A 15016-nucleotide genomic window follows, 5' to 3' on the forward strand; every position below is an offset into this window, starting at 1 on the left:
AGGGGAAGGAATTCATTCTGAACCTTTTCATTTGTTTCCTTCTTTTAAAGAGTTTTCTTCTGTTTAATCATCCTTCGCTCTTACCTAACTGATCTTTAATGGCATTCTGAAGGGAATTAAAGGTTTATTTGAATGGGGAGACTTTCATCTCTAGACTGTACCCCAGACCAGTGGTCTATGCCGTGCAAGTAGATGCCAGGTTACTGGTTGTTAGTACAAGCCTCTGCTCATATTCCCCAAGCCAAACAAAGAGATCTACCCAGGCCTGAACTGAGAGACAAAGCTTCCTGTGCATGACTGCAGTTTGCTTCACTGAAGAAAAAGATAAAGGAGAAGGAGGCCAGAGGCTATTTCACTGCTTGCTTGAACCTAGAAAATGGGATTTTTGAGGCTGGGTCATTGCACAAAGATGAAAGGAAAGAAAAACCTGGAAAATACTACTAATAATTTTGTCTCATACTCCTCATTGTGATTACAATGAGGATTTCTCTCTTTTCTCATGGTTTCCTGGTTACTTTAACGGAAATTAAGAAACACTGGCTTTTTGGGCTTGCATTCAATTCACTGCCATTCCTGAATTCAAAAGTTGTAGCTCCTGTAAACTGAAGGTTAGAAGGCAGACATTTCAGTACTAGTCTGCTTTCTCTAGTAATTCCTCGCCGTGAGATAAATTTTGAAATACTATGACCTTTCCCTAATAATGCTTAAAGTGCCTTTTATGTTCTTCTTTTCTTATGTAACATCTAAGTTCAGCCGTGTCCTTTTACTGAACGTTTCAAAATCCATTATACGGGAAGCACATTTCCCAGGGAAGATGAATTGGTTTCAGTCAGGAAAGTCTCTGCTTGCCTCAGTTGAGTTGATCTCCAGCTTCCTAATCTCCTGAGTTTAGCACTAGGTATGGTTATTAAAGTGACTATTCACAATCAATACTCTGAGATACGCTGGCAGGCAGGATTATTAGATTGCATGCATATTAGTTGCTTTGTGCCCAGAGGTAATTTTACTATAAAGGATGCAATTTAATGAATCAAATAAGATAAATAAACAATGCTTAGTTAAACTTTTGAATATTTATGAGGCAGTTCGGCAGTGATTAGAGGATACGAGGTGAGGAAGTTTAAAATGCAGCAGGAACATAATAATGGATATAATTTACTGAATAAATTTGTATTTATTTTTCCTAGAAGCTGTCACTACTTTGTAAAGCAAACATACTAAGGAAGATTGGCTATAAATGTAATTGAATTTGTTCTTAATACATATAGTTCAGTTTGGTCTTTTACAAATGTTAGTTCCCGTCCCTTCTTCACCTTCTTTCGCAAATGTTTTAAAATACAGGATATTAAATAAAGACAATTCTGGGAGTATTTTAGTATAACTAATGTACTTAAATATGTTTTGCAAGATGAGCTGTAAACATAGTAGTCTCTTAATATATATGAATTAAATGAAAGAATAAACATTTTTATATGAAAGTTAACATTTTCAGATAGAAGAATTTTAATCTTTAAAAATTATTATATACTTAACTATATTATATGGTTTACTCTATGTAAGGTGCTAGGAATGCAGAGTTTTGGAGATGTATTGTTTTAATGTATACATTAGAAAAGCCAAAAAGCCAAAAATTAGTGACATATCCATCTTCAGGAGTTTGAAAAAGACCAGCATATTTTAAACCCAAATAAACTAGAAAGAAGGACATAATAGATAGGAGCAGTACTTAATGAACTGAAAAACAAAATATTGGAATAAAGAAAATAATAAAGCCAAAGTCAATTCTTTGAAAAGCCCAAATAATTTGTAAATCTCTTTTGATCAAGAGTGATCAAGAGAGAGAGACAGAAGATGGAGAAGGAGAGGATATGCAAATTATTGCTAGAAAGGAAATAATACCACAGATGTTAGAGATATTTAAAAGGTAATGATAGAAATGGTGGCTGAGTTAAGTGGTCACGCAAATCCCATCCTAGATGAGAATTAAAAAATCTTGAGAAGCATCCAATAGCAGACAGAAGCTGAAGGAGAGTTTACTCTTGAAAAGCTCAAGAGGCAACAGGTAAGTTTGTGGTTTTTGTATTTGACTAAGACTATGGTTCCAGAAGACTGCAGCCTTACCAGCTGTAGCAAAGGATGGAGTTTGGGTACAAAGAGCAGCTGGAAAGCTAAGAGGGAGATTCAAAAGTAAGAGAACTAGAGAAATGATAAGACCCCACATCTGAGTATAAACTCTGTTCAAATTCTTGGCTGGATGATGAACTATGCTTGCCCAGGGAGAAACACTGAGAGACCTGGTAAAAATGTTGGCAGCAGCCAAGAGAAATCTACCCTTAAAAGAGCTACATTAGGTAGGATTGGTGAGTTTGATGCTTTTTAAACTGAGCGTATTATTCAACCTGTGTACCCTCAGGAAGCAGAAAAGTGGCAATTTTTAAAAGCATATATTTTAGATATTTATTATGAAATATGTTCTGTGAAGTGATATAATGGCTGACATTTGCTTTTAAATAATACAGGAGGATTGATTAAATGCAGTTATATATAAAACTGATTGCTCGTTAGTTCATAATTGTTGAAGGTGAATGTTGAGTACATAGATTTTTAGTATACTTTTTTGTATATTTCACATTTGTTTAAATATTTCATAATACGAAGTTAAAGAAAAAATATAAATTAAAAACAAAGATTATAATTACAATAGAATCTAAAAATAAAATAGGGATAAATCTAAGAAAAGATTTGCAAGACCTGTATTGACAAAGATCAAAGAAGACCTAAAAAAGTAGAGGGATATACAATGATAATGGATTAGGGAATTTAATATTGCAAGTGGATAATTCTCCCAAAATGGTTCTATATAGTCAGCTCTATTCATAAAGGACCCAAACTGGAAATAACTCTAATGTCCATCAATGATAGAATGATAAATAAATTGTGAGATACTCATAAAATGTAGTTTAGGAGAAAGCATGTAACAATATGAATGAATCTCACCAATATAATGTTGAGTAAAAAATATAGGACATGAAAACCTCCATATGATTCCAAAAACTAGCAAAACCAATCAGAAGTCTGGATACCATTTTTTTTGAGGGGGGCAGTGAGAATAAGGATAGTGACCATAGGAGACATAAAGTGGGTCTCTGTTTTTAGTAAAGTTTTGTTTCATAACCTGGATTGTGTTACATGGGTATGTTTATTTTGTGGTAATTCATGGAGCTGTACATTTATGATTTGTGAACTTTTCTGTATGTAGATTTAAACAAAGTCTTGCCCATTTGAAAATAATTCTCAGCCATTTAGTAATCAGCAGTTTGTCAATTAGTAACTGGCATTTTATAATGCTAAGTATGTTTTTGTTTTGCTTTTGTTTTTTTTTTTGCTGAGGAAGATTAGCCTTGAGCTGACATCTGTGTCAATCTTCCTCCACTTTATATGTGTGTTGCTGCAACAGCATGGCTGACAAGTGGTGTAGGTCTGTGCCCGGGATCCAAACCCATGGACCTGAGCCACCAAAGAAGAGCACGCTGAACTTAACCACTACACCATGGGGCTGGCCCCTAAGGATGTCTTTTTTAAAGCTTCCTTTTTATTTTTGTGTTCAAGAAGTTTATAAAATCTCTCCATTTCTTAGTATAGAAAGCAAGACCATGTCTGTATCTATCTGTTCAACACCCATTGAGTCAGTACCTCTAAGTCACAAGTACACTGTCAGGTGCTTCAGTAAAAACACAGCCCTCAAAAGAAAGAAGATTTTCTTGCAGTTTGGTAATTCTCAAATGAGTAATTCTAAGAGAATTTCAATAAAAATCTTCCAAGTGTTTGTAAAATTAAATGGGCCGATGTCTACATTTGTGATCCCATTCTTTGCATGGACGTTCTGTGTATACAAATAAGTGTTGTATAATAGAGAGTGAAACTACAGATGAACACACAATGAGCTCAGTACAGCTGGATTTAGAAATGAGAAAACTCCTGTTTAGAGGTGGTACACTAAATTCACATTTGTGAAAAAATGGGAAATACTTCTGAATATGATAAAAAGATACCATCAACACTCTTTTGGTTCTATATGTGGATAAAACAATATATTCAGGCAAATATTCTAATATTCTTGAAAATAAAATGGCTTTTGCAAAAATTTTAGTAGGAAAAAATTTAAAAAGTGATTTGGGTTAGAGAATGTCCTCCCTGAAGCAGTGTATCTAGAAGCAAATGAAACAGAAACACAGTCAAGTGAGTGATTAATTGCTTTCTGAAAGAACTCTACAGGGTTGCCTTCCAATGCGACAGGAGAAGAAACAAGCGAAGCCACTGAAATGTTCCTTCTGCAATTTCCTTTTCATCTGCTGATTTTTGAAAGACATAAAATAGTTTTTAGTTAGCCTGCCAGTCTGTGAAAATAACCCAAGAAGGAAATCTAACGATAGCGACATGAAAGCTATTTCATTTAAATCAGAGTTCACAGAATTTCAAAAAAAAAGAAGGGTAGAATTGCCATCTTATTTTCTTCTTACTGCTTAGTTCTTTATATTCTCACTTTTATATAGTCATAATGAAAAGCCAAAGAGAATCTGTAAAACAGCTGCTACCCACACACCGTATGGAAGATAAAACAGCCTTTGTTTTAGCCTTTTGGTGACTAGCTTCATTTTGCCTTCTTTTCCCCCTTTAATTTATATCTGAAATTCCATTTTTCACACACACACACACACACACACACACACACAGACATACCCTTCCACCTCCGGCTATACAAATTAAATGCAATCTGCCTGGTATGAGTTATTGTCAGACAACAGTGAGGCCCATTCATTTCTGTCTCCTGCTCTGATGATTAGAGTCAGATCCTAAAATAAAGAACAACAACAATCTTATCCATTCTCTTTTTAAGAAATCCCCACAACAACTTATTTTATAGATCAAAACACAATTGGTGTCTTTTCAGTGCAATCAATAAGTGGAAATGGCTTCAGTGACATGTCTAAAATGAACTTCTGAGTTAATATCCTCTGGAAGATCTAAAATAAACATGCGCAAGTCCTGAACATAGCCCATGAAAAGGAGTTGCTAGAGGTGCCTTTTAGTGAGAAATGTAAAATGGGACAATTTGTATTGTCTTTCGTTCCTCTTATAATAAGCACGGAAAAGTTCAGAATTGAAACCAGGACACTGTGTGCTTGTCCCCCTGTTACAAAAATACATGGTCGCTTATTGTTAAAATGATTCTAGCTGTTAAAAAGATAAAAATACAGTTAGTAGGACTCTTACCAAAAAAACACAATAAATACAAGTACCATAAACTTGGCAATCATGGGTGACTTTGTTCCACAGGCAGAATATACAACATAATATGCTAAAAAAATTACGTCTAGTGAAAAAAATTACCTTTTTATTTTATTCAATAAATTAAAATTTTCTTGATTAATTATTTTAGATAGGATAATTGAGGACATTTTAGGGACAGAAGTATATGTTCATGCAAATAGAAACTTATTCCCATATAGGGCATTCACATGGGTTTATTCTCACAAACGTTTTTTCAGAGGATCAGAATGCTAAGGAATCCTGGGGTAGTCATAGACATGGGAATTGTATGGTTCCAATGTCTTCCTCTCTCTCTTTTATTAAATTTCCCATAAACATCCCTCAATATGAGATGGTGAACTTTTTGAGGGCATGGATTAGATCTTATTAATTTTTGCATTTCCACTGCCTAGCACAGGGCGTGATACTTAGCAAATGCTTTTTAAGTGAAGGAATAAAAAAAATGAATCATCCAACATTCCATTATCACATAGTTTCCTTCATCGTTCCTCCCTATCTGGGAATATCAGAGAAAAAATGATGAAATTTAGCCTTATCCTTTTTACTCCCCGTTCTTGCTAGACTGGCATCTCCTCTAATTTTGCATGCACATAAAAATCCTGATGTTCTCAGAAAAGTTTAAGAGGCTTTGCTCTAGGATTCAGGAATTACCATTCACAGGACACTTAACACTGGTGGGTTCATAAATCCAAAACTGAACCCAATAATTTACTTTCATGGGCCAATGACAGGGATGGTAATCCAGATGGGATAGTCATGGTTATTCATGAATCAAAGTCATTCAATAAATATAGGCCATTTTCAATTTTCAATCATGCTGCATGTCATAAGCTAGAAATTTCACATATCTCAATGTCAACGTGTTCTACGTTTAGTCTCTGCAACTATGAAATCTCAAGCTACTTCCATGTGAGTAACCAAAATTCTCAAATGGGTGATTCTAAGAGAATGCCAACAAAATTGTTCAAATATTTGTAAAATACAATTTTATGGATTGATGTCTACATTTATGATTTCATATTCTTTCTTATTTCCTCAGATGGTCATTTTTATGCAGCAATGCTAACTTGTAAGAGGCAGTCTTAAAAGTTGTTGAAAAAAAAAGACCACCTCTTTTCTTTTTACAACAGAGTTCTAATTTAGCCTAATTGTGACATTTAGAAATGTCCATAGGTTGACTCACTTAGAAATTAAAAGGGATGATATTACTAAAATGCCCTGAAGCCCCTTTTCATTAAAGTCATTTTCTGGTGGGCTAGGGGCTGTCATCATTCTGACTCTATCTTTCCGTATAGTTATTCCTACCATCTCAATTGCCATGACCATTCTATTAGATAGAGCAATTAGTCAATTTAATAACAAAAATTAGTCAGTTTGATTTGAATTAATTGGTTAATGTATTCAAAAGTGTTAAGTTAGATGCAGATGAACATAGTTTAAGTCAAATGCTTGGTTCATTATTTCTTTTTTCTTTAAAGATTGGCACCCGAGCTAACAACTTGCCAATCTTTTTTTTCTTTTTTTTCCATTTTTTTCCCCAAATCCCCCCAATAGACAGTTGTACACTTTTAATTGTGGGTCCTTCTAGTTGTGGCATGTGGGACACTGCCTCAACATGGCCTGATGAGTGATGCCATGTCCGCGCCCAGGATCTGAACCGTGGAGCGCGCTAACTTAACCCTTGGCCACGGGGCAGGCCCCTGGTTCATTATTTCTTAAAGCAATGACAATGAACTAGAGGCTTCCCTGTAAAAGACAAAATTGCCAAATGTAAGTGGATTATTGACAGATGACATCAGGGAAAGCCTTCTACCGAGATGCTTACTGCCGCCCTATAGGACTGGCCACATTGCCGAAAAGAATGCCAAGACCAGTCATCAAATGAAAGGAGCTACCAGGAGTTAGGTCAAGATCCTAGGTTAGGATTAAAACTAAAAACCAAAAAGAAAAGAAAGAAATTGAAATAGTCTCCCTTGCTTGACTGTGAACTTCATAAGGGCAGGGACTCTGTCTATTTTACTCATTGTTTTACCCCATGCACTGCACCAAAGCACAGCAGGCATTCAGTAAATATTAGGTGAATAAAAAAAATGAGTGAATAATAAATGATAAATGAGACTCAGATGAAACACACAGAAAGTCAGATCAGGGACAGACGAGATCCAAATTTGACTGCCAATCAAGGTCACAATCAGAGTCAGGCTACAAGTCAATTGAGGAGCAGTCAGCATGAGAACTGGCGAGGAAGAGCAGAATGATAAGGTCTTGGGTTGGGGGAGATCAGGTAAAGGATACAAGAGCCTTAAGGACTTTACTGCCCTTGATGATGTCTATCTTCTCCCTAAATGACAGTTGCTCAAGGGAGCCTCCCGTGATTAGCAGAAGAGAAAATACAAAGATTTCAGAGTCAAGGGAACCACATATAGGTTCATGTTTGTTTATTTATTAAGGAGAATGCATTGAGGTGTTATCATTAGTTAATACCACACTATGTATTCCAGAGATGCAGTCTGTCAATATCACCATGGCAGGTGAGCACGTGCTTGACAGGAACCCTATCTGAGAAGGAAATAAATCTGTGCATACGACTTCAGAAATGATTCCTTATTTCTCATTTACCTCTCTTATTATTCTTGGTATATCTAGGGAAATTTCCCATATAAAAGTCCCACCCTGACTTTTAACTGCTTTTGTCTGAGGCTGAAAGAGTTTTCTGCAGTGGTTAGTTAGACTCACTTATAACCTTTGACTGGTACGAAAACACTCCAGATGTGGAGTTTGCCTCTTAACCATTTCTGATAATGACATGGGAGAGTTGTGATTCTCATGTCTATGAAAACATCTTGGTATCCTGACAAGAGACTGACTAGTCATCTCATCCTGAGAAGATGATTCCACAGCAGCAAAGGTTTGCTGGGCAGAGAGCTCTGAATTGAGTTTCTCTCTTCCCCAACTGTTGCCACCAATCAGTATTTAGATAGTAGTAGTATTCTTAGGGGTATTAGAGGTCTACAACTTAAAGACACAGGGGGATATTGATTATTTATTTGATTATGGAAGTTTTCCGAAGATCACCAGTAGTGTCTAAATCCAATAGGTCCTTTTCTGCCTTGATCTCTCAGCAGCTGTAAACATAACTGACCATATCCTTCTTTTTGATCAGCTCTTTCAGTTTCTTTGATATCTCATACCTGGCTTTCCTTCTACCAAACTGATCCCTCCTTGCCAGTCTCCTTGCTGATTCTTCCTCTTCAGCTGAACTTCTAAATGCTGAATGTGCCTCCTTTCCTCTTCTCTCCTCTGGAAAGTTTGTCCTTAGGTGCTTTCATCTCATAGTATGGCTTTAAACACCACCTCTGTGACTGCCAGCTTCATGTCTTCAGCCCTGATCTCTTAATTATACCCCAAACTCACAAATCCTATTGCTTATCTGACTTATCCTCTTAGATTTCTAATAGGCATCTCAAATTTAATTCAGCCAAAACAGAACTCTTTACTTCCCACCTTCAAATCTGTTCTTTGTCCAGTTTTCCCCATTTTTTTTGGGGGGGGGGCTGGTGGTAAATGGCACTACCATTTGTCCGTTTGACCAAAGCAGTGTTGTAGATGTCAACATTTGCCTTCCTTCCACATCTGATCAGTCAGCAAATCCTGCCAGACTTGCCTCTGAAATACGTCTGCTTCTCTCCTCCACTGCTATGACCTTAGTCTGAGTCACCATCGCTTTTTGCTTGGATTTTTGCAATAACCTCCTAGCTTCTGCTCCTGAATTTTCTCCCCCACTTTCATTCTTCTCATAAGAGTGATCAGTAATGTTTAAAAAAACATGTAAATCAGACACTGTCACTCCCCTCCTTAAATTGCTCCAATGGCTTTCCATTGCATTTGAAATAAAATACAAACTCTTTCCATAATCCATACATCCCGACATAATCTTGTCTCTGCCCACCTAACTGTCTGACTACTTTTAATTCCACTCACACCACTGCTCACTAAGGTCCAGTTGCTCGACTTCCTTCTGCTCCTTAAAGGAAACGAGTTTGTTCTACCTTTGAACTTTCACATGGATTGTTATTTAAGTCTATTTTACTCACTCGTTTGCTTGTTTATTTTTTAATTTGTCTTCCCTTATTAGGGTGCAACATTCATAAAAGCAGAACTTTTTCTATATTATTCACACATTTCAATTCAGGAAAAATAAGAGAGGTAGTCAGAAACACTGTTTCTGCTATTTTCCAAATGGCACATAGTGATTATAGTAGCTAGCTCTTTCAGATATTACAGATGAAGCCATAATTATGGCTAGAAAAATGACTCATAGGACTGATATGACAAGTACATAAAATTTGAAACCAATCTTATTGGCCTCAGTGACCAAAAAAAAAAAAAAAAAACTTCTTTTAGTGTGACTCTGCTGGGAATTCTACCATTAGTAAATACAGCTAGGATTATGGGTGGGGTAGAATTGAGGAGGGAGACAGCGGTGAGTTAAAATCTTAAGCTCTAGGGAGTTACTACACTTTAGTAATATTTAGTTGAGGAGAACTTTTATTAAGTGGAAAAAAGGAAAAAAGGTGAGGAGAAGATAAGAGTAGTAAGTTCCAGAGTGGGAAAGGTGAAGGGCGGAGGTAGAGCTGTCCGTAAAGAGAGAAAGAGCGCAGGAAAGAAGGGGTGAGAATGAGATGCTGATACACTTTACTTACATCACATTTGTTTTTAAATCTACATGCAACTATCCAGTTATGAGATAGTATAAATTAAAAATAACCTTTGCTGACTGTATTTTACTTAAAATAACAGTTAATGTCATATTTGGCCACTGACGTATGGAAAGTTTAATTATTTTCTGATTATAAAAAGCATACATTTAATTTTCCCATTAACAAGATATTGGATTTTTTTGGTAACAAGACGCTATATTTTTAAAACTATAATTTATAAGGCACTATAAAATAGTATAAATGTTGCTTTGTCCATGGATTCTGTCCTGTTTGTATGTATAAAACCAGTAGTCAGAATTTGTGTTGATTTATTTTAATTAAAAAATGTGTTGATTGTGATGATTGTTTCAGAATTTGATTCATTCCTATTAATGTTATAGCCTTAAGGATTTTCTATTTTTGCTTGTGATAAGTTGTCATTTTTAATGAAATAGATTTAGAAAAATGTTGTGATCTGACATTCTTGAGTGTCACTCTTGAGTGATCTTGATCTTGATCTCAAGTCAAGCGTTGATCACCAGCCTTCCAAAAACCCCTTTCACCGAGGTCACCAGGGTCTCTGCATTGCCATATCCATTGCACAATCTCAGGCCTCATTTTCGGAATTTCTGAGCAACATTTGACTCAGTAAAACACTCCCTTTTAAAATTATTCTCTTGGCTTCTGAATTTCTTCCGTGTCTCTCTTAGTTTCTTTGATCAGATCCTCTTCCTTTCTTGAGTTTCAAATGGTGAGGCACCATCGGGCTCAATTCTTAGACATATTCTTTATTAACACTCAGTGATCTCAGCCAGCACATGCATAAAAACCATTTATATACTCATGATTCCTCAGAGTGATAGCTCCATCTTTAACCATGTTTATCTTAACACAAGACCTGCTTGACAATTGTTTTTGGATAAGAAGACATAAAATTTAACACATCTAAATGAGAATCCTGATTTTTTTCTCTAAAACCTGGTCTTCTCTCTGAGTTCCTTATCTATGTGAATGACAATACCATTCACCCAGTTTCTTGGGTCAAAAAGCTCTGGAATATCTTTGACTCCTCTCTTTTTCACAGTCCACATCCAATTCATTGTCAAATCCTGTCAGACCTCCATTCAAAATATATCTTAAAAGACCCACTTTTCATCAACTCCACTGCGACTGCTCTACTAGAAAGCAATTTCATTATCACCTAGGTTGAAATGACTGCCTCTCCATTGTTCTCCCTGTGGTCCTCTCTAGAGTCTACTCTCCCCCATGTAGACTGAGAGAGGCTTTAAAAATATAAGTAAATCCCGATTTGACTCTCCCTGTTCTAAATCCCTTAATGGCTTCTGCTCATACTTAAGATAAAATCCAAACTCCTTTCCACAGATCATAAGACCCCATATATACCTGGTCCTTGTCCTGGCGATCTTTTCATCATCCTGTTGTTCACCGCTGTCTGGCCCAAATTGCTCCCTTCCTGTACTTTGAACAAGGCCACATGCTCTTACTTCAGAGCCTTTAGCTTTGCTGTTCCCTCTGCCTCTCTCTCTCTGACCGTTCATGTTTTTACTCAAATGTCACAACCTCAGAAAGGGTGACTTCTCAAATTGCTATAAATAGCAGACTCCCTCGCTCTCTATCTTCTGGTCCAGTTTTATTTTTCTACACAGCATTTGTCATCAACTGAAATTGTGTCATCACTTATTTGATAACTTGTTTGTTTGCCTTCCCTGCTACAATAGAAGCTTCATGAGGACAGGGACTTTATTTTGCTCATTGTTTCATCCCTAGCATCTAGCTCAGTGTCTGTTACTTAGTAGGCCTTCAATAAATATTTGTTGAATGAATGAATAAATGATTTATATTTAGGAAGAGAAGAATTGTGCACAAATCCCAATCTTATGTGATCTCCACAGGACCTCACAGAAAACTGTTAGTACAGGTTATTCATGCTGGGAATGTGAATGTCATACTTTAGGGCAGGCAGACAAAAGGTTGAGGGTGACTGGCTGTGTGAGAGGGGCACCACTTGGAGATGTAAGAGCCTGGATCCTCACTTTTCTGTATACCAGAATATACTTTGTGGCTTTCTAGAAGTAAGCACACCAGATGTTCTACTTCAGAGGTCTAGGTGGATGTGTACTTAGGTAGTTGTTTTGGGCTGGGTTCCCTAGAAACAGAGCTTAAGACAGGGATTTGAGTGTATGTGATTTATCTTGAGAGTACTTGCAGGTAAATCTGCAGGAAGGGAGGAAAGGAGGCTGGGGAAGGAGAGGGAGCAGAGCAAGAGTGTGGTCCCAGGTAATCTAGCCTTGGCCTGCTGCATGCAGCAAAGGCTCTGGATCATAAACTGCACCATAAAGTTGCCTTCCACCTTGAGGCAAGGGACCAGTGTCAGCCAGTGTCGCTTAGTGTCAGTCAGTCATTGGCCTTGAGTTGCCTGATTGTAGGAGGTAACTTTACAGATAGAGCAGTACCCGCGGCGGGGGTCAATTCTTCAGAGGAGAAGCTGAGAACCCTTAGAAGCCGACACTCACGGCAGTTGGGGGATGGTGCACTGGCCCAGCGAAGGCAGGTTGGGAGGGCCACCCTAGTGTCTTCTACAGTGATATCAGCAGGGGCCGATTGTGAAGCACAGCTATTCAGCCATTCAACAAATATTTATTGCAGCTTTCATGGGCCAAGTACTACCAGTCTCAGGATTTGTTGGTGGACAGACAAGGTCCTTGCAGCATGGATAGGGAGAAAAAGAGATTTTAATAAAATAAACATGCAATCATGGATGATACATACTGAATTGTCACCAAATAATGAATTGAAGCATGATTGTATAAATAAGTTCATTATATTGTATAGATAATGGTTTCCTATAAATGGTCCTTGCTATAACTCTTAGAAAGATTGTATAAACTCTTCATCACATAATCATTATGTAATGCTAGTTGATCAAATAGTTCTCAGGCATTTGAAAGCTCAACTAGAATAAAGAAATATTTGTCTTCTTATCCTGGAAATGATGTTGGTGTACAAGTCCTACACTTGATCATTATTCAAAAATCAAGATGATTTTCTCTTCACGGGAATTGAAATATAGGAAAGTAAGAATTAGAAAGTTTAAAGGCGACTAAGATCTTGGGTTGGATGTTAATTCTTTTTTTGTCTTTTATAAATAACCCCCCTAATTCCTATCCCTAACTGGCAAAGTCAAGAACAAGAGTTGTAGGAGAATTAGGGGTCTTGTTTTTGTGGAATATTCAAGTTCACAGACTGTCCACTATCCTCTAGTCCACGTGGAGGCTAAAATTTCATTGAAGTCAATGAATTGTTGCGAAATGTTCAGTATTATAAGGCTGGCATAACTGTGTTTAAAAATAGCAAAATTTACGGGTCAAAAAATTCATTTGAGTAAATAGATACAATGACTAAGTTCCAATCAAATTTGAGAAGTTAGTATAGGAGGTAAGATCTGTCAAGAGAGTCTAGAATGAATACTTACTTTATACATTAAATTATTAGAGGGAAATACACAAAAACATTTTAATCACCAATAAACTGGATACCAGTAAATATCTACCTATAGCTCCTGATTTTTGTCCAAAGGTCTATCTTCATCTCTTTTTAAAAAATCTTTGCACGGTGCTATGGAAACTACTACACTGAAAAATAAGCCAGCTAATGAGCAACATAATACATGTCAGTAAAATAGTATATTTCTTACTGTCTTTACCAGAGCAAAATTTCAAAGGAATATAATTCTGTTGATGTGTCACCAAACCATCTCTTTAGAAGAATGCAATGCCAGCAGAAATAACAAGGCTTATTTTCAATAATTCTGTTCATACCTCAAATCCCTGTGGTCTTCCTAGACTCTCTTTAATATGTTTCCATGCAACAAGAATCTCTGACACAGACACACTCGTAGCCTTGACATCTGTGGGAGCAGCACTGGGTTCTGTATGAAGGAAAATGGAAATAATAAGCCGCGATGGTAACGAGTTACGTCTGTCAAAGCATTGCACCTGAATATGTCAGGTGTTACTTCCTTCTACCTTACTTCTGAAATGAAGCACTGTGGTAGCTATGAAAAAACACAACAAGATAAAAAAGATGATCTTTTGGATTTCTATATTTGAGTCAAGTCTCATGAATACCTTACCAACGACAAATGACAAATCCAGCAAGACAAAGAAAGAAGATATTTATCCTTGGATGAACTAGGACGTTTCTGGAGAAGTTAAGTTGTCTGACTTCAATTGTCTGCCAGTCTACCACAATGATCAAAAGAATGGACTGGGGAGTGAGCCTCGGCTCTTTTTGTTTCCACTGTTGTTTTTTGCCTTGAAAAAATTTATTTATTTATTTACTTTTAGGAAAGTTGCTTCACCCCTTTCTAAGCCCCAGTCCCCTCATGGATAATATGGGCATAATAAGAATACTTATCTTATAGATTTTTAAGGTTAGTTTTAATTGGAAAAACACATATAAAATATTTAGCACAGTGCTGGCACTTGGCATTCATTCACCAAATATCACTTATCATTATTATTTTACTTGTTATCCTATGCAGGCACAAATAATCTAAATTTCATTAGACTTTTTTTGTTCCAATCACAAAGTTACATTTCCATGACTGTATAAGGAATATGTTATGAATCATGATATTTAAAAGGCATGTGTTGACTTTTAAGACAGGTATGGACTGAAAAAGCAAGTCCCCGAAGGTCTTGGTGCTATTGCTCAAAACCACCTTTTCATTTGTTCCCATGCTCAGTGACCTTTCTCACTAGTTTTTTCAAATACACCATGTCTGCCTGGCATCCATCAAGAGGTACACTTTATTTGAGGTCGCGCTCTATGTGAGGAACAAAATATTTCCAGCTTTGACATTGCTGAATCATAAATACTGTGTCACAAACACACGTTCAATGAAATGGCAGAATAAAGGCCATATCTTAGTTCAAACAGTTCTGTACAAAGTCGATTTATAA

General features: G+C 36.6%; 1 protein-coding gene across 3 annotated transcripts in view; it reads right to left on the reverse strand.

Moving 5' to 3' along the window:
• The window catches only part of CNTN5 (contactin 5), a 1141798-nt gene that overhangs the window by 23570 nt on the left and 1103212 nt on the right, over positions 1-15016 (reverse strand). For all 3 annotated transcript variants that reach the window (XM_070490393.1, XM_070490391.1, XM_070490392.1), the window contains one exon: positions 13871-13980. In XM_070490393.1, coding sequence (XP_070346494.1) covers positions 13871-13980 — 110 coding nt within the window. The remainder of the gene's footprint in view (positions 1-13870; positions 13981-15016) is intronic.

The sequence above is a fragment of the Equus asinus genome, chromosome 20 (genome assembly GCF_041296235.1).
Source record: "Equus asinus isolate D_3611 breed Donkey chromosome 20, EquAss-T2T_v2, whole genome shotgun sequence".
Taxonomy (NCBI): domain Eukaryota; kingdom Metazoa; phylum Chordata; class Mammalia; order Perissodactyla; family Equidae; genus Equus; species Equus asinus.